This window comes from Pseudoliparis swirei, chromosome 5 (assembly GCF_029220125.1).
Source record: "Pseudoliparis swirei isolate HS2019 ecotype Mariana Trench chromosome 5, NWPU_hadal_v1, whole genome shotgun sequence".
Taxonomy (NCBI): domain Eukaryota; kingdom Metazoa; phylum Chordata; class Actinopteri; order Perciformes; family Liparidae; genus Pseudoliparis; species Pseudoliparis swirei.
In genome coordinates this window covers 25332115-25353234 of record NC_079392.1, presented here as the reverse complement: position 1 = coordinate 25353234, position 21120 = coordinate 25332115, and the positions used below count along the sequence as shown (strand labels likewise).

At 49.1% G+C, this 21120-nt stretch overlaps 4 protein-coding genes across 5 annotated transcripts; 3 read left to right on the top strand and 1 right to left on the bottom strand.

The window, feature by feature from the left end:
- The first annotated feature begins 89 nt into the window (after nucleotides 1-89).
- On the top strand, nucleotides 90-1990 carry itpa (inosine triphosphatase (nucleoside triphosphate pyrophosphatase)). Its single transcript, XM_056415595.1, has 8 exons — nucleotides 90-194; nucleotides 597-654; nucleotides 735-799; nucleotides 897-970; nucleotides 1045-1076; nucleotides 1159-1271; nucleotides 1352-1428; nucleotides 1563-1990. Exons 1-8 carry the CDS (start codon nucleotides 132-134, stop codon nucleotides 1690-1692), a joined length of 612 nt encoding a protein of 203 aa, XP_056271570.1. The 5' UTR covers nucleotides 90-131; the 3' UTR covers nucleotides 1693-1990.
- A 1105-nt stretch (nucleotides 1991-3095) lies between these two features.
- On the bottom strand, nucleotides 3096-4171 carry rangrf (RAN guanine nucleotide release factor). Its single transcript, XM_056415596.1, has one exon. It carries the CDS (start codon nucleotides 3864-3866, stop codon nucleotides 3288-3290), a length of 579 nt encoding a protein of 192 aa, XP_056271571.1. The 5' UTR covers nucleotides 3867-4171; the 3' UTR covers nucleotides 3096-3287.
- A 955-nt stretch (nucleotides 4172-5126) lies between these two features.
- vamp4 (vesicle-associated membrane protein 4) lies at nucleotides 5127-10575 on the top strand. Of its 2 annotated transcripts, none has more exons than XM_056415607.1 (8): nucleotides 5127-5328; nucleotides 6815-6916; nucleotides 7984-8030; nucleotides 8203-8253; nucleotides 9100-9200; nucleotides 9702-9781; nucleotides 9856-9907; nucleotides 9990-10575. In XM_056415607.1, the coding sequence occupies exons 2-8, from the start codon at nucleotides 6851-6853 to the stop codon at nucleotides 10013-10015; spliced, it is 423 nt and encodes a 140-aa protein (XP_056271582.1). In that variant the 5' UTR covers nucleotides 5127-5328; nucleotides 6815-6850; the 3' UTR covers nucleotides 10016-10575. The 2 variants fall into 2 exon arrangements, with proteins under 2 accessions (XP_056271582.1, XP_056271581.1); XM_056415606.1 differs by lacking the exon at nucleotides 5127-5328 and adding an exon at nucleotides 6008-6156.
- Nucleotides 10576-11777: 1202 nt separating this feature from the next.
- On the top strand, nucleotides 11778-20537 carry myoc (myocilin). The gene is made up of 5 exons (XM_056415543.1): nucleotides 11778-15167; nucleotides 16229-16294; nucleotides 16668-16754; nucleotides 18367-18578; nucleotides 18662-20537. The coding sequence occupies exons 1-5, from the start codon at nucleotides 14699-14701 to the stop codon at nucleotides 19241-19243; spliced, it is 1416 nt and encodes a 471-aa protein (XP_056271518.1). The 5' UTR covers nucleotides 11778-14698; the 3' UTR covers nucleotides 19244-20537.
- The last annotated feature ends 583 nt before the right edge of the window (nucleotides 20538-21120 follow it).

The window sequence follows — 21120 nt, the reverse complement described above, 5'->3', positions numbered from 1 at the left end:
GGTTATCTAAAGGGCGGGGCTACACACGCCCCGGTCATTCGCTGAGGCGCTCGGGGCTGGTTTTAATTGGCTGTCACTGAGACCGTAAGTGTTTTGGTCCGACAGTGTTAGTCCGCCGGGTTTCAGGCAACATGGCGGTGCCTGCCGGGAGGTCTGTGGTCTTCGTGACTGGAAACGCAAAGAAACTCGAAGAGGTGAGAATTAAACGTTTAATTTCTGAGAACCGACAGTTAGCAGTTGTGCTGTCCTGTAGTAACCGTTTCAGGCCGGATCTAAGTGAATAATTATACTTATTTAACGGTTCAGGCCGAATATACTTTAATGCTTATACTTATTTAACGGTTCAGGCCGGATATACTTTAATACTTTTACTTATTTAACGGTTCAGGCCGGATATACTTTAATGCGATACTTATTTAACGGTTCAGGCCGAATATACTTGAATACTTATTGCCTTTATGCTGTTCCAGGGTATGCCAGCTAAATATAGACTGTCAGTATGAGCTGAAATCTTATACAGAAGGTATCCCTGGTTTAATTTCTCCTGCCAGATTAACTCTGTTTTCCTTTTTCTTTCTTCCTATCACATCCACCAGGTCATTCAGATCCTGGGAGACAGGTTTCCATACAAACTAGTGTCCAAAAAGATTGACTGTAAGTATTAAAGCAGAGACTACCAGTAGATTAAATCCGTTCCTGAAGTCATCGCTCACCGAAATATTGTCTTCATCCAGTGCCCGAATACCAAGGGGAGCCGGATGAGATTTCCATACAGAAGTGTAAGGAGGCTGCACAGCAGGTACAATAACTACACTGCCATGCAAGTAATTACTTGTGTGTGTGTTTGCGCATGTTGAAGGTTTGAAACTGATGTGCAGTTTGTTTTTCACCCTCAGATTGACGGGCCGGTCATAGTGGAGGACACCTGTCTGTGCTTCAAGGCTCTGGGAGGCCTGCCCGGTCCTTACATGTTAGTATAATAAAGTATCATTTAATGGTGTGAATGAATATTTATTACATGCAACTTACCTTCTTTTTTTGCAGAAAGTGGTTCCTGGATAAACTCCAGCCAGAAGGTAACGGTGAAAACCGAATCTGAGATGTTTTCACAGCGAGGTTTAAAGCAGAACTCTGATTGAGTGAACTGTTCTGTTGCAGGCTTGTACAAACTCCTCGCTGGGTTTGAGGATAAATCGGCATGGGCTCTCTGCACCTTTGCTTTCTCTGCTGGGAAAGATGAACCAGTGCAGCTGTTCAGAGGGAAGACGGAGGTGAGAGTCTTTTTTGTATGCATGTGTGTGTATTTTATATATATATAATTAATAATCCATATACTTTTTGGTATTTTAAGGGACATATTGTGGAACCCAGGGGACCTCGAGACTTTGGGTGGGATCCCTGTTTCCAGCCAGAGGAATATGACAAAACGTGAGGAAAGACTGCATGCAATGCCCTGTTCACACCACCAGGTGGCGCCAGAGGGCAGCGCACTTTACAGAAAGGCGTTGAACGTTGCAGGAAACTATCTGCTCTGACTTGTTCTCCTTCCCTCTCATCTGCAGCTACGCTGAACTCCCCAAAGAGGTGAAGAACACCATCTCTCACCGCTACCGGGCGCTCGCTGCCATGTCCGAGCACTTCTCTCAAAACAACAACACCTCACCGCAGGAGAAGAAGAAGCAGGAGGACTGAAGAGTCATGTCAGCTTCCGAATCTGAAGCCAAATGCATCAAACCTTTTCAAATGTGTCGCTGCGGAGGATTAAGAAGACAGATATGCGATCGCAATTACTACTTCTATATATGTGGTTGTTCTTATTTTTAATAAACCTATATTTAAATAAACTCCTTGTGTAACTGACTCCAAGTGGAAGAAAAAAAAGTATGTTAATGAGTAAATAGACAATGAATAAGGAGAGGAAGTGAATAAAAGAGTATGCAACAGTAATAAACATTTTCTAGTGAGTGGTGGATTTATCTGCCTTTTCTTGCATGGTTGGTTTTATTTTGTGAACTTCGATACATTAATATATATAATATATTTTATCCTGGTCCCTCCCCAATTCAAACTAATGTGAATATAAATGTTAATTTTGAATATGATACATGAACTCAAAAATAGTTGTTGCAAATATGTCGCTGCTAAATGATTTTTTTTTTATTTTAAAGAGCTGTTTTCAGGGCCTGGAAAACACTCAACGCCTCAATATTGGCGACCTGGTGTGACCTAACTCAGGTGTCTGTTCCAGAAGCCTCCGGTCTGGGAGGCAGGCGTCTGTTCAGGCTTTATGGGGTCCAGCGGCAGCATGTTGCGGTTGATGAAGGAATGTCCTCCGCCGGACTTTACGAGATCTTAATCCCTCCCGAGGATGAGGAGGGTTTGATGTGGCTTTGGGACCGTCGGTCCTTCTCGTATTTTGTTATTCCAGATTTACCTTGAAGTCCCTTCGCTGTGATGACTTTTCCTCAAATAACTGTCGTGCATGAAATGAGGAGAACAGTCTTCAAAGCAACCAGTTAATGAGTCACTTTCACCAGACTCACCCCGAGCTGAATGAAGCCTCTCCAAGGATCCAGGCTAATGAATTATTCCACCATGAGGCCGCAGCCACAGAGGATGGAAACAGTTGACCTAATACATATTCCTGCTGGGGCTCTTTCAATTTTCTCTGTTTATGACCAAAAAGCTCTGGTCCGGTCTGAGGACACGGAGTAGATACGTTTATATGTGGAAACTTGGCTCACCTATAACCTTCTGACTTGATTCAGCCACTACTTGTGTGATTTTATTAAGCTGTAAATATATATATATATATAAATATGGAGGTTAGAGCGGAGTAGCACAAGCTGGCTTGTTAGTGGGTGAATATTTAATGGCCTTGTGTATGCATTACAGACACTGGGCAAAGACCTACTCCATAAAATGAATAAATGGTGGAACTATTTCTGGAGTGCCAGAGTGAGTGGGAGATTGGGATCTGGGGGAGGAAATTGTGCACATCGATGACATTATGTCCCAAAACCTCCTATTTCACTGCACATTAATTATGATCTGTGAGACAATTACCCGTTAAAATAATGAAATGCGGTCAAATATTTACAATTTGGACACTTTTATTAAGACGAAACGGTGAAATGTTTGGTCATCAATTAAATTTTTAGATGTCAGAACAACATCAAGGGCAGAACAGCGCATGCGCGGGGAACCACTACTGGTGGCGATCCAAAACAACCTGCTGTTTAAAGCAGTCCTAAAACGTGTTCTCAACCAGGCCCCCGGTCGTAGTTCTAGCCGAACAGCCCGGGGTTGTGCAGAGTCAGAGTCCGCAACAAGCGCCGGAAGTCCTGCTCCGTCCAGCGGGCCCCGGAGCGCGTCTCCGCCGCCGCGGCGCTGCTGCTCTCCGGGTCGATCCTCTGCGGGTCGTTGAAGGTGATCAGGACGTCGGTGGAGAACCGCGGCAGCCGGAACACGGCCAGCCGGAGGGTCACCGTGTTCCTCGCCTCCTCGTTGAACTTGGACACGCGCTGCGTGCCGGTCAGCGTCCAGGCGGAGCCGCAGTGCGCGAGGGACAGCTCGGACTCGCACATGCGCGCGACGCCGGTCACTTCAAACCCGGCGCCCGGCTCCGAAGCCTCATTGCTGCCCGCGATGTCCTCGAAGTGATACCGGGCGGCGTCCCGGTCCGCCACCTGAGCCTGGTACTCGACCAGCTCCACGATCAGGCTCTGGTCGGTGCGCTCGTGGGCGAACACCTCCTGGTTGTCCGGGATCTCCCTCAGCTCGCTGGCGTCTTGGGCTCCGCGGGGGAAGACGGCCGACAGCGCGCCGCCGAACAGGGGCCGGGACCCGGCTGCGGCGCTCTGCATCTCTCCGAGAGCTCCGGAGGACCCGGGCGACAAAAAGCAGCCCGTCCGTTTGTTAACTGCCCGTAGTCATAGAAACACCGGCAGCTACTTGACAAGATAACAATGAGTCAGGAGACATAATAATACATCTGTAAATGAGGCGTGATACGCAGATAGCTCAGCAGCTAGCGGTTAGGAAGGGACTCTTCCGGTAAAAGTTTGTTCTTCTTCTTCTACTACATTGGAGCAGAGGCACGCTAGTGCATGCGCACTGCTGCCACCTACAGGCGAGGCAGGCATACCACAGGCAGTGGTGAAATTATTAATCTAAACATATTTTTAAACTACTTATGAAAACAATGTGTTGACAACTTGCATTATTATTATTATCATGATTATAACCACTCTTATTTGAACAACAACTGATGTTCATATATAATTTAAATTCATAATGTTTTCGTCTTTTGCTTTGTTGTTTTTTTCTCGTTCCGTCTCCAGAAAAATAAGAAATAAATTAACTGAATCATGTCTTACACAACTAGAAACATGTTCTGCAAGTATCATGTTCGGTATCATGTTCTTTATTTAGTATGTGCACACGAAATACAGAGAGCAGTTGTTGGCAATGATCATTTAAAGTCCCAGGCTCCATCCAACAATGGTAATTATATATACAATAGTTTTAGGAAAGCTACATAAATATGGCATTAATGAAGAGAAAATAAAACAGCAATTGCAAATTAATAAAAGGAATGTAATAAAGGTATAATGATAGTAAAAGGCTAATGTTAATTGACAACATAAAAGTAAAAGTTTCAAGAGTAAAAGAACAATGGCCCATAAGTGGTAAATCAATATAGATAAAAATGCTTGAGTATTTTATCTTGCTATGTTTATGTATGCACCAATACACCAACACAAATTCCTTGTATGTGAAAAGCTACTTGGCAATAAACTGGATTCTGATTTATGTAATTGGTTGAAAGATATACATCATATATATTGTGATGTAAACAAAGTATATATACTATATTTATTAAAGCCATGCAATTGATTTTAAAATGTTTAAAATGTAAAATATTAATGCACAATTACAATATCATTTGTTGGTGTAAAACACACAAAATAATTCCTTCTGACATTAATTAGAGGTGAAGTAAAGAGAAGTTTACAATCTAAATAAGATAAGTAACAATTTGAGTGTTCACTCATAAACCCTCCTCCACTGAACATCTGCAGCGGGGCCTCTCCTCCTCCAGATGTTCGCGCTCACTTCCTGGTCAGCTGACGCAGCCGGAAGTAGAGACGAGCGGACCGCTAGCATCCATCATGACAATCCCGTGACGCACCTGCTAACCCAGCGCCGCGGAACCAACTGAACACACACACACCTGGATTAATACCCCGAGGCTGCGCGTGCTCCGAGTTCTCCGGCATCCAACACCCGGATCTGTGTGTGTGTGGGGAGGGGGAAAGACACCAGGTAGCGTCCTTAGCCTAGCTTGGGAGCTAAACCTAGGTGCCATGGAGACGAGCTATTTGGCAACGAGCTCGCGTGTGTTTGCGTTCATGTCGCTCCACCGCCACGTACATTATTCCGGTGTTGTGACGTAATAGTTAAAGTGAAACTGTGACGTATTTAAACCGTTTAACCAGATTAAAGTGGCCAAACGGCTAAAATGCTGCTGGCTAATCGGAATCTCATCGGAATCAAATCGGGATGTAATCGGGATCTAATCGGGATGTCCCAGGGTCCGATGTTCCTTTGGACACGCGTGTGTCTCTTTGATGTGGAGAAAAATGTCAATAATTCAAATGAAGTTTGAATATATTGTTCCATGTTGAGAGGATATTGTCTTGAGATAATATGATGAAAGAGGAGCTGCGGCTCCTTTAAAGGACCCATAACAGTGGGAGGAGGAATAGCTGATCACACATTGCAATGCATGTATTGATTAACACATTGTAATGCATGTATTGATTGTGGTCGTTAGTAATCTTCAGGCTCCTCGTCATCATTATGCAAATCAATGCAAAATTACCACGTCTACTTTTTCTTTAAAAAAAAATCTATTTATGGATTCCAGCTCCTGACAGAGTTGGCTTATCCTCTCTCTCTCTCTCTTTTTCCGTGTGTCTTCTTCTTCTCGCTGTCGCTGCTTCAGAGCGAGTCCTTCCTGTCCGCCTGCTTCTCTTCACCTCCGTTTACCGGAAACTTCCTCTCCTTTTTTACCGCCCCTCCTATATCGCAGTGCCGGGAAAAGGGACGCTGCCGAGAAACAGCCACAGTGAGACTGAACTGGATTCAATGGTTCACGTTGGGCTGAGAGAGGTGGTGTGTGTGTGTGTGTGTGTGTGTGTGTGTGTGTGTGTTTCCTCCCCCTGTTAGTTGCAGACGGGCCTGAGGATCACATGTGTAGCTCAGTGTAATTGAGGCTTGTTTTGGAACAAGTAGCACCCTAACACACACTGCAGGAGGAGGAGGAGGAGGAGGAGGAGGAGGAGAGGGGGCGGGGGGCGATTAGAAGAGCAGCATGTCCGACACCGGTTGAGTTTTTCCACGCAAATGGATGACGGCGTTCCCTTCTCCGTAGCTGGCGAGACGCCGACAGGAACATGAGGAATCAAGACCTCCGACTAGGACGTCGTATTATTCCTCATGTCTGTGTTTACTGAGAAGGAAAAGGGGGAGGAGCTGCTCTCTTAACATGTTCCAGAGGTAAACATTGGAGCGCAGAGGAAGTCACTGGAGTCGTCTCTCTCCTGATTCTCATTAACTCAATTGTTGCCGAGCGAGTTCAGATTTACGCTTCACGCTAAAATGCAAAAAAAGTCAAAAGCTCTCCCAAATGTATAAGCGCACTCGTCTCAGCAGGCCGCCGTGTCAGCAGGACCGTTGTTGTTGTTGTTGTTGTTGTTGTTGACAGCCCACGTCATGATCTTCCTCCCCCCCCTCCATTGTTCCACAGAGGGAGCCGGACCAGGAGGAGCAGCCTGAAGACAACATGCCCCCCAAGTTCAAACGGCACCTCAATGACGACGAGGTCACGGGATCCGTTCGCAGCGAGAGGGTGAGACGGGGGGGGGGGGGGCTATGTGTCATCATCATATCGTATCATCGTCACATTTCCTCTCGACCTCCACACCTGTGTCTACTCACTGCCTGGTGGTGTGACGGGACCCGTCATTCAACATGGTAACTGCCCCCATGCGGCGCGGCACACTGACGCAACCTAAAAAATACATATATATATATATATATATAAATGGATATTTCAAATATAAAAGAACATCTGTTGGCTGCCGTAAACAAATGAAATGGTCAGGAGCAGATGTCGGTCGAAGACGAGATGATGATTCAATTAGTGTTTATGGAAAAGTGAAGAAGCCCCCCGGAGCCAACCGTCTGGTTCTCATCACCCACCCCCCCCCTTTAAATCTTGACTTTCCTCTGTGAACTCCTCTTTGCTATTGTGTTGAACCGAGATCAAAGCGGAGCTCCCGGGGTCGCCCCCCCCCCCCCGATAACGACCACCAGAGCGGGCAGAAGGAGAGCGTTAGCGCCCTCCACCCGTGAAGTCCTCCATCATCCCGTGGCCACCGTTCCCCCGGCCGGACGACGGCGTATTAAATATAAAATACGCTGCTCTCGAACTCGCGGACCCCCCCCCCCCCCCCAGCAGGTAATATGGCCTTTCTGTCTCCGATCCGATGAGAAACAGACTCCCCGGCCCACCTGGTCCAGTTCTCCTCATTTTACTCGAGACGTGGTCATGGCAGTTCTTTTGAGAGATAATTTACCTGGAGATCACAGAAACCTGTTTTTTTAATTTAAATTGTTTTTTTATTTTAATCGTCCTTCCCAGAGGAGTTTTAGAGCGCACAAGTGATATTTATCGAAGCATCCACAGTCTTATTTATTTGAGTAAGTCGTCGTCACGTAAAAGCACGATAGCTGCGGCGTTGCCGGGTAGATCTGCTCCCCCCGGAGACGGATGTATCCATCGGCAGGTATCGGCCCCCGGAGGTCAGTTTCACGTCTCGCTATCGGAAAGCACGGCAACAAATCTGAATTCAAATCATCCAGAGCTCACCCCGTATCTGACCTCTGACCTCTGACCTTCCCCCTGCTGTACAGAGGAACCTGCTGGAGGAGGACTCTGATGAGGAGGAAGACTTCTTTCTGTGAGTTTGTTTTCATTCTATTAAAACACAGTGATCAATGAATCAAATGTATTTCAGTCCGATTCATCTCTATAAAGTGGCTTTGTGCGAACATAAGATTGTTTGAAAATGTGTTACCCTAAATGAGTCATTACATCGTCACTCTGGCTTCATTCCATCCCTTGTTTCCCAGGCGAGGCCCCTCGGGGCCCAGGTTCGGACCTCAGAATGACAAATTCAAGCAGTAAGTACCGACACATCCCTCCCAAACCCGCCGGAGCCGTGAGGTCCGGAGTGTTTGGGGGTCTGCGTTACGCAACCCGCCGCGTGCAGGTCGTTGTGTAACGGGACCCCCCCCCCCGGACCCTGGCGGAACAGACGAGCTCGTTGTGGAGTCGTATAAATATTACCATACTTTCGCCAGAGTGCCAAAGCCTTCCGTGCCCTCGCGTTACCATGGCGACTGGCCCTTCGAGGGGTTCACGGCGCCACGTCTTTACCGGGGATCTCGTCTTTTATCGTCCGTGAGATTTCCGTGTAATTCTAAATTCTCCGAGGGCAGTCACGAGGAGCGACTCTTTTCTTTCTTCGTTCTCTTCTTTTACGAGGACGCTTTTACGAGGACGCTTTTACGAACGCGGCCCCGGGAATGTTTGCACACGACTCCGAGCTCCTCGGTCCGTCTGGACCTGGAACCTTCTTTTTTTTTACGGTCAGGTTCTCACAGGGTGCAGCTTTTACCGCTCGCCCGCGCCTCCCCGTTTAAAAAAAAATTCTCTCCGGCTCCGGTTCCGCGTGTTTTTAATGTTTACGTCTTTTAACGCGCCATCAAGCCGAAGTCCAAGACCGACGATTCTCTCGCAGCTCCGTCAGTGTCGTGGTGACCAGTTGCCATGGTGACCAGTTTGTCTTCCTCCTGAGCCTCTCCTTTTATCGATGTCCTCCTCTCTTCAAATGAAGAGCGACTTTATAACCGTGTCATAAAGCGACGAGCTCAGCATTATTCTGCAGATCCAGAATAATGAGAGGATGAAAAGAGGAGAGACACACGGGGGGGGGGTCGTAACGCGTCCCCCTGCTCGTGGCTCAGGGTGCAGTCGCAGGTGGACGAGGTGATCGACGTGATGCAGGAGAACATCTCCAAGGTGATCGAGAGGGGCGAGCGGCTCGACGACCTGCAGGACAAGTCGGGTGAGTCTGGTTCCCCCCCCCGTGTGTGTGTGTGTGTGTGTGTGTGTGTGTGTGTGTGTGTGTGTGTGTGTGTGTGTGTGTGTGTGTGTGTGTGTGTGTGTGTGTGTGTGTGTGTGTGTGTGTCGATTTACAAAGGAAGAAGAATGGTACGTGGCCCGATGATGACATTTATTTACAATAAAATATGATAAGCAAATAATGTGAAATTAAAAAGTGTAGAGTAATCATTGCAGCCACACACACACGGTGCACGTTGAAGGTGCTGATGGTGTGTGTGTGTGTGTGTGTTTTGAAGATGGACCATCACGACGCAGACAGACCGGTTGTGAGGAAATGTGTTTTCAATCCCGGCGAGTTGTTGTTCGCGATCGGCGGTTACATAACACGCCGCCGCGCTGCCAGGCGCTTCTGAGTCACCTGGTCCGACTTCAAAGGCGGAACAATAACCCTTTGTCTCCGACGCGTAACGCCTTCTTCTTCTTCTTCTTCTCTCTCTCACAGAGAGCCTGTCGGACAACGCGTCGGCCTTCAGCAGCCGAGCCAAGCAGCTGCACAGGAGGATGTGGTGGAGGGACATGAAGGTGTGTGTGTGTGTGTGTGTGTGTGTGCGCGTGTGTGTGTGTGTGTATTAAGGAATGTGTTGTTTCTTCCACAGATGAAGATGATTATCGTCTCGGTGGTTGTCGCCCTCCTGCTCATCATCATCAGTGAGTTTCAGACACAACACTCACTTTACCACCGTGTGCACACCTTTAAATATTATAGTCTCTCTCTCTCTCTCTCTCTCAGTTCCAGTGATCCTACGATATCGCTAGCGTCCGACGACGAGGATGAGGGAGAACTGTCCTCTTCCTCTCTCTCGCTCGCTCTTTTCTTTGCACACGGTCCTCCACTCCAGCTAGGGGGCGCCAGCCAGCCCCCCCCCCCCCCCGGTGTCAGCCCTTCAGATCTGATAATTTATATTTCCACATAAATCTGCCGTGAGATCAGTCTCGAGGGGGGGGGGGGGATGCTCCTCAGATGTTTCCCCAGAACATCTTGAGGCTCATCTGCTTTCTTTTATTCACTCTGTTCTTCATCAGTTATGTTTCCTCATCAGTGCAGGGCCATCACCAATCACCCCCTCCTCCTCCTCCTCCTCTTCCTCTTGTTGTTGTCCCGTACCCCAAAGACACCCGAGCCGCCGCCACAGAACTGTTACATACCCCTGAAGGTCGTCGTGGTTCACGACCTCTGGACCGTTGTCGCTCCTCTTCGTCACTTTTAATTTATTCTGCTGTAAATATTGATTCTGTGATGACGTTCTGTTGAAGACGGTGAAACACCGACACACCTTTTCATCTGTTGCTCTGGAATAAAGTGATTTGAGAAAAGACGGGGGGGCAACCCAGTGTGGTCTCGACTGGTCTCAACTGGGTTTAAGTGGGTTTAACTGGGTTTAACAGGTCTCAACTGGGTTTAACTGGTCTCAACATGTCTCAACTGGGTTTAACAGGTCTCAACTGGGTTTAACAGGTCTTAACTGGGTTTAACTGGTCTTGACTGGTCTCAACTGGGTTTAACAGGTCTCAACTGGGTTTAACAGGTCTTAACTGGGTTTAACTGGTCTCGACTGGTCTCAACTGGGTTTAAGTGGGTTTAACTGGGTTTAACAGGTCTCAACTGGGTTTAAGTGGGTTTAACAGGTCTCAACTGGGTTTAACTGGTCTCAACTGGGTTTAACAGGTCTCAACTGGGTTTAACTGGGTTTAACAGGTCTCAACTGGGTTTAACAGGTCTCAACTGGGTTTAACTGGTCTTAACTGGGTTTAACTGGTCTCGACTGGTCTCAACTGGGTTTAAGTGGGTTTAACAGGTCTCAACTGGGTTTAAGTGGGTTTAACAGGTCTCAACTGGGTTTAACTGGTCTCAACTGGGTTTAACAGGTCTCAACTGGGTTTAACAGGTCTCAACTGGGTTTAACTGGGTTTAACAGGTCTCAACTGGGTTTAACAGGTCTCAACAGGTCTCAACTGGGTTTAACAGGTCTCAACTGAGTTTAAGTGGGTTTAACAGGTCTCAACTGGGTTTAAGTGGGTTTAACAGGTCTCAACTGGGTTTAACAGGTCTCAACTGAGTTTAAGTGGGTTTAACAGGTCTCAACTGGGTTTAAGTGGGTTTAACAGGTCTCAACTGGGTTTAACTGGTCTCAACTGTTTTTAAGTGGGTTTAACTGGTTTCAACAGGGTTTAACAGGTCTTAACTGGTTTTATATGGTTTTATCTGTGTTTGTACTGGTCTCTACTGGTTTTAACCAGTCTCAACTGGTTTTAATTGTGTTTCTACTGGTTTTAACTGGTCTTCCTGTGGGCATGAAATCAGCTCCGGGCAAAGGCAACGTTTGTTGGATGGAAACAGAGATAATGGAAAAGCCATCCCTTCATTCTCTACTTTCTAAACGCTGGTCCTGAGCTTTCGTTTGATCTCATTACCTTTAAAAAAAAATTATTGGTCTGACTTCACTGGCTGCGCGGCGTCCCGAGACAGCCCTAAAGTCTGAGGTGACTGGACGCCGGGAAGCGGTGTTGGGGGGGGGGGGGGGGGGCTTTGAAGAGGAAGAGGGCGTTTCATCCCATACGCTTGTTTTGATGTGGATGTGGCTGCAGTGAGCTGAAGGGCGGTTGCTATGATACGAGGGACACAGCTGCTGATCTACCTGAAGTAACAATTATTCAGATCAGCCACAAACAAAAACAAATAAAAACAAACACACAGGTGTGTCACTTTCTCTGCGCATATTTAATGAGCTGGAGAAAAAAAACAGACGAGACAGTTTTCTGCCTCCCGTGACCTTTCATAACCCCGTGACCTTCTGTCTGCAGCCAATCAGAGAGCCTCTCTGGGATTAGAGCCGGACGTGGCATCTATCTCACCTGAGAGGAATGGACTTTGACGAAAGATATGAATCATAATCCAAACATGTCCGTCTTTATAACTGACATCACACTAAAGAGGAAGCTCACTTCCTCTTCTTCAAGAGGACTCAACCCACGAAACACTTTATTTATTTTCAGGTGGAAAACTATTTGTATGTGTATTTAATTGTGTTGTTGATGGATTTGGGTCAAAATATTCACATTTTAATATATTTACACATATTCCCCCTCCATATAAAACCTGTACATCTCTTATGCTGACAGCACACACACAGCCGGCGCTATTATTATTACAAATATATATTTATAAATATATCCCAAATGTAAGTTTAAACTGTATTTTGTCCACAACGATAGTTGGTCCACGATTGAATTCCGTATTACACTTTAATATAATAAATAAACTTTAATATAATACCCGTGCACGAGAGAACATTTCTATGCCCTCTCTTCCCAGCTGAAGACACGCCCACATGGCGGCGCGGCGTGTTTTGGTTTTACTGGAGGACTTCAGATTCCAGGCATAGCAGCAGTTATATGAATCATAATAGAGAGGGGGGGGAGAGGGGGAGTGTGCCAAGCAGCATCAGTCACACACACACACACACACCCTGTCCGGGAGAATGTCACAAGTGGAGAACACATTTCCGATTGGTTGGCGTGTTCTTAGCTCCTCCCCCTTTGCCAGGAGCTTCTGTCTCACCTCTTTGTTTTTCCCTCTCCACGTGTTTTCACTCTCCTTTCCCCTCCTTTGATGATTTATTTCTCTCCTTCGACCCACCTCCCGCCCTCTCTCCCGTTTCTCGTTCTCGAGATGCGTTGAACTGCACCTCCTTCGTCCAGTCGCCCATCTGTCCGACCAATCGGTGACTTGCCCCATCAATCACAGGCGAGCGTCTCAGGTGCGCCGCCATGTGCGCCCTTTGCCCTCCGGCCTCCCTGGAGAGAAGCCTGAGGGTCAGCTGGGTCAGCAGAGATGGATCACTCTGACCCAGCTGACCGGTGAGCGACCTGTCAATCACCTGTAGCCCCGCCCCTAAAGTGTCCCCTGCTTTATGGTCTGTGTGACTCTGAATGACCATAAAGTATAAATGATGACATCATGCTGTATAGAAGAAGACTTGAAACTCGAGACTGAGACATAAACTCATGTTTACAATGTTTACTGAGGGAATACATCGGGAGAAGTAGTCACTAATCACTATATAGACTTCTATACAACCAGAGGAGCCCCCTGGTGGTCAGGAGGGAGAATGCAGCTTTAAAACATGATGCATAGACATCTATACAACCAGAGGAGCCCCCTGGTGGTCAGGAGAGCGAATGCAGCTTTAACACATGAAGCATATACTTCTATACAACCAGAGGAGCCCCCTGGTGGTCAGGAGAGCGAATGCAGCTTTAACACATGAAGCATAGACTTCTATACAACCAGATGAGTCATACCCTGGTGGTCAGGAGAGAGAATGCAGCTTTAAAACATGACGCATAGACTTCTATACAACCAGAGGAGTCGCCCCCTGGTGGTCAGGAGAGAGAATGCAGCTTTAAAACATGATGCATAGACTTCTATACAACCAGAGGAGCCCCCTGGTGGTCAGGAGAGAGAATGCAGCTTTAAAACATGACGCATAGACTTCTATACAACCAGAGGAGTCGCCCCCTGATGGTCAGGAGAGAGAATGCAGCTTTAAAACATGATGCATAGACATCTATACAACCAGAGGAGTCGCCCCCTGGTGGTCAGGAGAGAGAATGCAGCTTTAACACATGAAGCAAAGACTTCTATACAACCAGGAGTCGCCCCCTGGTGGTCAGGAGAGAGAATGCAGCTTTAACACATGAAGCATAGACTTCTATACAACCAGACCAGCTCACTCGGCTTGTATTAAATGACAGTGGAGTCCACGTTGAGACCCGGGTTCAGCCTGGTTCTATGTCGGGGGGTCATCGATGGAACTTTGACCCTCCCTAACGACGGCCCTTATCGGCTGCTTGCGTCCCGTTTCTGGCCCCCGCCGACATGAAAGGGGACACTGATCTCCTCGGGAGCAAAGAGACACCGGGGGGGGCGGAGTTACACAAATTTAAAAGACATGTTGATCCCTTAAATATAAAAAAAATATATAGAAAACAGCTTTTTAGAGAACAACAGAAGCTCAAAGTTATGTAAAGACAATGGATGTTTTTGTCCCCATAAACCACCATCGGCTCATGACTTTCTGTTTCCTTCTTCCTTTCCTCCCTCCTTGTCCTCTGACCCCCTCCTCCAAGTTGTTATCCCTCAATCCCCTCCTTTCCTTTCCTCTCACCTCTCCTCTCTTCCCCTCCGTCCCTCCCCTCCAGAATGTATAAATATCTGTGGGGTGTTTGGGAGAGCTCAGTTTTAAAAGACCTGTCCACTGAGGAGGAGGAGAAGAAGAAAAAGAAGAAGAGATACCTGAAAAAAGACAAATTTACAAAATCATCACCAGAAAATTGGGAATTAGTAAATGGTGGAAGGAGAGTTCGAGTTCAATATTTAGTAGAAGAAGAGGAAGAGGAGTGGACCCGTGACCTTCTGATCCGCTCGCGGTCCCCACGATGCTGCTCCTGCTCTCGCTGTGTGTGTGTGTACTCTTGCTGGGGGGTGGCGCTGAGGACCGAGCCACTCTGTGGAGGGCCAACGACCGGACCGGGCGGTGCCAGTACACCTTCACCGTGCCCGGCCCCGCCGAGGCCAGCTGCCCGCAGACGGGTGGGGGCCCCGAGGTGGAGGGCCTGAATGCCAGACTCAGCCTGCTGGAGGTGCTGGTGGCCCGGCTGAGCGGAGGGGGGGACGCCGCCGCCGGGGGTCCGGCCCGGTCGGGGCTCCAGGAGGCCCTGGACCGGACCACGGGGGAGAGGAACCTGCTGCGGGGGGAGAAGGAGCGTCTGGAGCAGGAGCTGGAGGGGCTGCAGCGCCGGGTGGAGGAGATGAGGAGGGAGGCGGAGCTCCTGAGGAGCAGACCGTGTCCTCCTCAGACCCCCGCGGTGCCGCCGGGCCCCCCACTGCCGGACAGACCCGCCGGGGGTGAGAGATACACAAGAACCACCACACACTGACCCACACTTACAAATATATATATATTTATATATATACGTGTTCTTAATTTCTTATTCTCAGCTTAAAGATAATTGTGCATTGTTTTTATTTCAATGCACAATTACGACAAACAAGTAGATCTGTGTGTGTGTGTGTGTGTGTGTGTGTGTTCCTGTACATTGTCTGCAGCCATTGGGCTTGATTTGCCAATTATATGAAGGAATTTAGTTCCATCGCTCTCAAAAAACGACATAAAAGTGGACAAAGGTGTAATAATTAAACTGCTCTCTGATTAGTTAAACGTTTATATATTGATATATATATATATATATATCTGTTAGAGACAGCAGGGGAGTGAAGTATGCAGCCTCTAATGTTTTGGTTGCTCCTCATCATCACTCGGCTCGGGTTCCTGCTCCACATTTAGGTGGCCAGTATTTCGTGAGCGGTTCTGACTTTCTTTATGAGGGTGTTTCCCTCTGCAGGGCGTGGATAGGGGGGGGGGGGCGTCTGAAATGCGATGCACGCTCTGGAAGTGGTTGGTTCCGTTCCAGAGGCCTCATCCCGGGGTGTGTGTGTGTGTGGGGGGGGGGGGATGACGCCCGGAGGGTCAAGGCATGTGGGGAGGGCGAACACTATACTCTCAAGGGGGGGGGGGTCTAGAGGAGTTATCTCGGAGCCAGGGAGGTTAAGCTCCGGTACGCTGCGTGTTTGCAGTAGCCAAACATCCGTTTAACGAGCCCCCCCCCCCCCACCACACACACACACACACACACACACAGACACCACTTCTCAGTTCTCTGTTTACGGGGTGTTTGCGTCACATTCCCGACCGTCAGTTGTGTCCGGGTACACACACACACACACACACACACAGATACACACACATACTCGCACACACACACACTCGCACACATACACACACACACTCATACACATACACACACAAACAAACAAAAAAACACTCACCGACCTGCTCCATTGTGCTTCCTCATGAGAACTGACCCATGTGTGTGTGTGTGTGTGTGTGTGTGTGTGTGTGTCCACAGGCTCCAGTCCCAGGTCCCATCTGGTGACCCGGCCCAACCGGCAGGGCGACAGCAGCAGCCTGAGAGGTAGAGGACACGCCTCCTCAGAACCTCTTGCATCCACGTCCGCTCTATTTGTAACACTAAATCTCCTCCTCTCCTCGTCTCGTCTCCTCCCCTACTCCTCTCCTTGTCTCCTCGTCTCCTCCCCTCCTCCTCTCCTCTCCTTGTCTCCTCCCCTCCTCCTCTCCTCATCTCCTCCCCTCCTCCTCTCCTCGTCTCCTCCCCTCCTCCCCTCCTCCCCTCCTCCCTCCTCCTCCTCCCTCCTCCTCCTCTCCTCCTCCCCTCCTCCTCTCCTCCCCTCCTCCTCTCCTCCTCCTCCCCTCCTCCTCTCCTCCCTCCTCCTCTCCTCCCTCCTCCTCTCCTCCCTCCTCCTCTCCTCGTCTCCTCCCCTCCTCAGACTCGGCGTGGCAGCTCGGTGGTTCTCCGGGTTTCCAGGAGCTGAAGGCCGAGGTGACGGAGGTTCCGGCTCCCGAGGACAACACAGGTCTCCGGTTGAATTATATTTTTATATTTCCTCCTCACAGAATCACTGGAGTGGGCCACATGTTCCACATGTTCCACATGTTCTGAAACATTTAACTTTGTGACTTCAGAATAAGATTATATAAAAGATACAAAGACATAAAAACAAACAGCTTTGTAAATGTTTTCATAGTTTAGCTCTGACGTCCACAGGAGGCACACTTTATCCTGTGTGTGTGTGTGTGTGTGTGTGTGTATGTGTGTGTGTGTGTGTGTGAATGTAATCCTGGGGCAAAGTACAAACCCTACTAAATGTATATTTAAAAAAACTAAAACTTGGCAGCCGCTCTTTAACCCTTTGTTTAACTTTAAGTTAGTTAAAGGGGCGTTGAGCTGTTGTGGCTGGTTGAGTGTGACCTCACGTGTGTGTGTGTGTGTCTGCACGTGTGTGTGTGCACATGTGTGTGTGTGTGTCTGCACGTGTGTGTCAGAATGCACAGGTGTGTGTGACTGCACGTGTGTCTGAATGCACGTGTGTTTGTGTATGACTGCACGTGTGTGTGTGTGTGACTGCACGTGTGTGTGTGTGTGTGACTGCAAGTGTGTCTGAATGTGTGTGTGTGTGTGTGTGTGTGGACCTGCAGAAGAACAGCAGAGTGCTCGTGGAGAAGATCCAAAGAATGAAATATTGAAAAAAGTAAAATAACTCACCAGTATATACAGTGCTGCCGCTCGCCATGTTGCCCTAAGCTTAACTCCTTCAGGAAAGTGACCCACGGCGAGCGGTGTCGACGGGGGAGATTAAATATTACTCTTGTTCTGCCTGTTTTGTGATATACATGCCTAAAAGGTGCCTAATATTTATAGACTGAAATAATATCGGCCTTATAATTATTATAACTATGAGGATTTTTTTGGTTCCCTTTTTTGTGGTGCCTCCTCAGGACTTGGTGCCCTACGCACAGCGCGTAGTGCGCTATGGGAGCGGCGGCGCTGAGTATATATCCTATAACAGTCCGTCCCCCCCCCCCCCCCCCCGCAGGCCTCTGATTGTTTGGGAGGTCGCCACGTGAAGCCGTCCCATACCTCTGGGGAGTATTTATACGTCTCGCTCCTATCGGACTCTTAATCCGGCGCCTCGCCGCGGGCCGGAGACCTGAGAGCGAGGCGTGTATTTTAGGAAGTGGAAGAACCGCTTGGTGACTCGACACGGACGTCAGGCGGCGTCTCCAGACTCTCCGTCTGCCTCCACGAGGGGGACGTGACGACCTCATCGCTCTCGGGTTACTCTCCAACATGCAGGAGGCCCCCCCCCTCATGTGCAGCACTTACCGCGGAAAAATGACTCCTGAAGGCGCCACGAGCCGGAAATATATACGATCCCGACTCCTTTGGTTGTATAGAAGTCTATGCTTCATATGTTAAAGCTGCATTCTCTCTACTGTCCACCAGGGGGCGACTCCTCTGGTTGTATAGAAGTATATATAAATGACTGGTCCTATATCTGTTCGCTAAAAACTTTTTTATTTATTTATTCAAAGCTCTTAGCGTCGATTGTCAGACGTAATTTAAATATAATTATATTCTATCCAACATTTAATCTCACACGTGTATAACCTCTTCCTCCTCTTCAGGTTGTGGGGAGCTGGTTGCCGTCGGTGAGCCGGTGACTCACAGGAAGGCGGACAGCATCGCAGGTAAATACGGCGTCTGGATGCAGGACCCCGAGGCCGTGGCCCCCTACGGGCCGGCGATGGTATGGCGCGTCGACACCATCGGCTCCGACGTCCGGCAGCTGTTCGGCTACGACGACATGGAGCAGCTCGCCAAAGGCTTCCCGTCCAAGGTTCGGCGTGGAGCGGGCGATGCCGGTCGAAGCCTCCGGCCAATCGGATCGTTCCTCGACTCACGCGTCCCCTCCCCCGACAGGTGCTGATATTGCCCGAGCCGGTGGAGAGCACCGGCGCCACGATGTACCGGGGCTCCCTCTACTACCAGCGGCGCCGCAGCCGCTCCCTGATCCGCTACGACCTGGCGACGGAGAGCACGGCGGCCCGCCGCGACCTCCCGCACGCCGGCTTCCACGGCCAGTTCCCGTACTCGTGGGGCGGCTACACGGACATCGACCTGTCGGCGGACGAGCGCGGCCTGTGGGCCGTCTACTCCACCAACAAGGCCAAGGGCGCCATCGTGATCTCGCAGCTGGACCCGCACAGCCTGCAGGTGAAGAGGAGCTGGGAGACCGGCGTGAGGAAGAACTCCGTGGCCAACACCTTCATGGTGTGCGGCCGGCTGTACGCCGTGGCGAGCTACACGGCGCCGGACACCGCGGTCAACTACGTGTACGACACCGGGACCGGCCGGGGGAAGTCCATCGCCCTGCCCTTCAGGAACAAGTACCGCTACAACAGCATGGTCGACTACAACCTGGCGCAGAGGAGGCTGTTCGCCTGGGACAACTTCCACATGGTGACCTACGACCTGCGGCTCGGCCGCCAGCAGGCCCAGTGAGGCCGCCGCGGTCGCCTAGAGGCCGCCGCGGTCGACTAGAGGCCGCCGCGGTCGACTAGAGGCCGCCATTGGTCGACTAGAAGCCGCCATTGGTCGACTAGAGGCCGCCATTGGTCGACTAGAGGCCGCCACGGTCGACTAGAGGCCGCCATTGGTTGACTAGAGGGCGCCGTGGTCGACTAGAAGACGCCATTGGTTGACTAGAAGCCGCCATTGGTCGACTAGAGGCCGCCACGGCCAACTAGAAGCCGCCATTGGTTGACTAGAGGCCGCCGTGGTCGACTAGAAGCCGCCACGGTTGACTAGAGGCCGCCACGGCCGACTAGAGGCCGCCATTAGTCGATTAGAGGCCGCCATTGGTCGACTAGAGGCCGCCATTAGTCGATTAGAGGCCGCCATTGGTCGACTAGAGGCCGCCATTGGTTGACTAGAGGCCGCCACGGTCGACTAGAGGCCGCCATGGTCGACTAGAGGCCACCATTATCGACTAGAGGCCGCCGTGGTCGACTAGAAGCCGCCATGGTCAACTAGAGGCCGCCATTATCGACTAGAAGCCGCCATGGTAGATCGAGGCCGCCATGGTCAACTAGAGGCCGCCATTATCGACTAGAGGCCGCCATTGGTTCACTAGAGGCCGCCATGGTCAACTACAGGCCGCCATTGGTTGACTAGAGGCCGCCATGGTCAACTACAGGCCGCCATTGGTTGACTAGAGGCCGCCGTGGTTGACTAGAAGCCGCCATGGTAGACCGAGGCCACCATGGTCAACTAGAGGCCGCCATTATCGACTAGAAGCCGCCATGGTCAACTAGAGGCTGCCATAGTTGACTTTAGGCCGCCATTGGTCGACCGAGGACGCCATGGTCAACTAGAGGCCGCCATGTTCCTTTCTTCAGAGACTCAGGAGCTTTCAGGCGGCAGTCGTAGTCCGAAAAGCCAACGCCGCCAACGTCTCGGCGTGACGAGTTACCAAAACGCCAAACGGGAGATGAAGGCGTAGCCGTGTTTCCTGCAGGCGTGCTTCTTTTCTTCAGTGGGCGGGGCTTTTGTTTTGGCTCCGCCCACAAACAGGTTTTTAGAGGAATTATTTTTGTACTGCCTTCATATGATTGTCGTTTTCCTGATAAGCTATCGCAATAAATATGTATATTTGTGTGTGTACACATGAGTACTGAGAGATTAATGTATTTTACAATAAAGGATAATCAGAGAAAACAATAACAATTTAATTTTAAATAAACTGCATGTCACAGAATGTCATTTCAAGATCATGAAATAAAACGTCCTGAATTAAGTGTTTGTTTTATTAAAAACAATAGAAGTACTTGTGCCACTTAATAAAAAGGGTTTAACTGAAACTAAAAACGTTATTTATGGTTAAGAATTAATTAGAGGTAATTAAAACTATCTACAGATCTGGATTTAAAAAAGTTTTCAACTTCCTCTCAAGTTATATATTTTTATACAGAAATAAGCTGGAAATGATGCACTTTTCATATTTTTGGCGATACATGTTACAGTAATAAAGGGTTTGCTGTTAAAGGACAGCAGAGCATCGTCATGACGTCAGTAACCGTTTAACTAAAGAGTGTTTTAAGGTTTGAGTAACACCAATTACGAGAGTTCCTCGAGCGTGAAGCCGTAAATATAAATACGTTTCCTGGAGCAGGATTTTCCGTAGACAGACGCAGAGGCACTCGACCAATCAGAAGCTTGACCTTTCTGGCTAGTAATAATAATTAAAGCTGCGAGGGCCGATGAACGTCCAGACGAGCCAGTACAAATGGAAATAGCTTTTATAATGTTACCTTTCTACACTCGGATGTCGACTATATTAGAGAGATTGTTGTTTCTGTGGTTTACATTCCAGAGGGTAG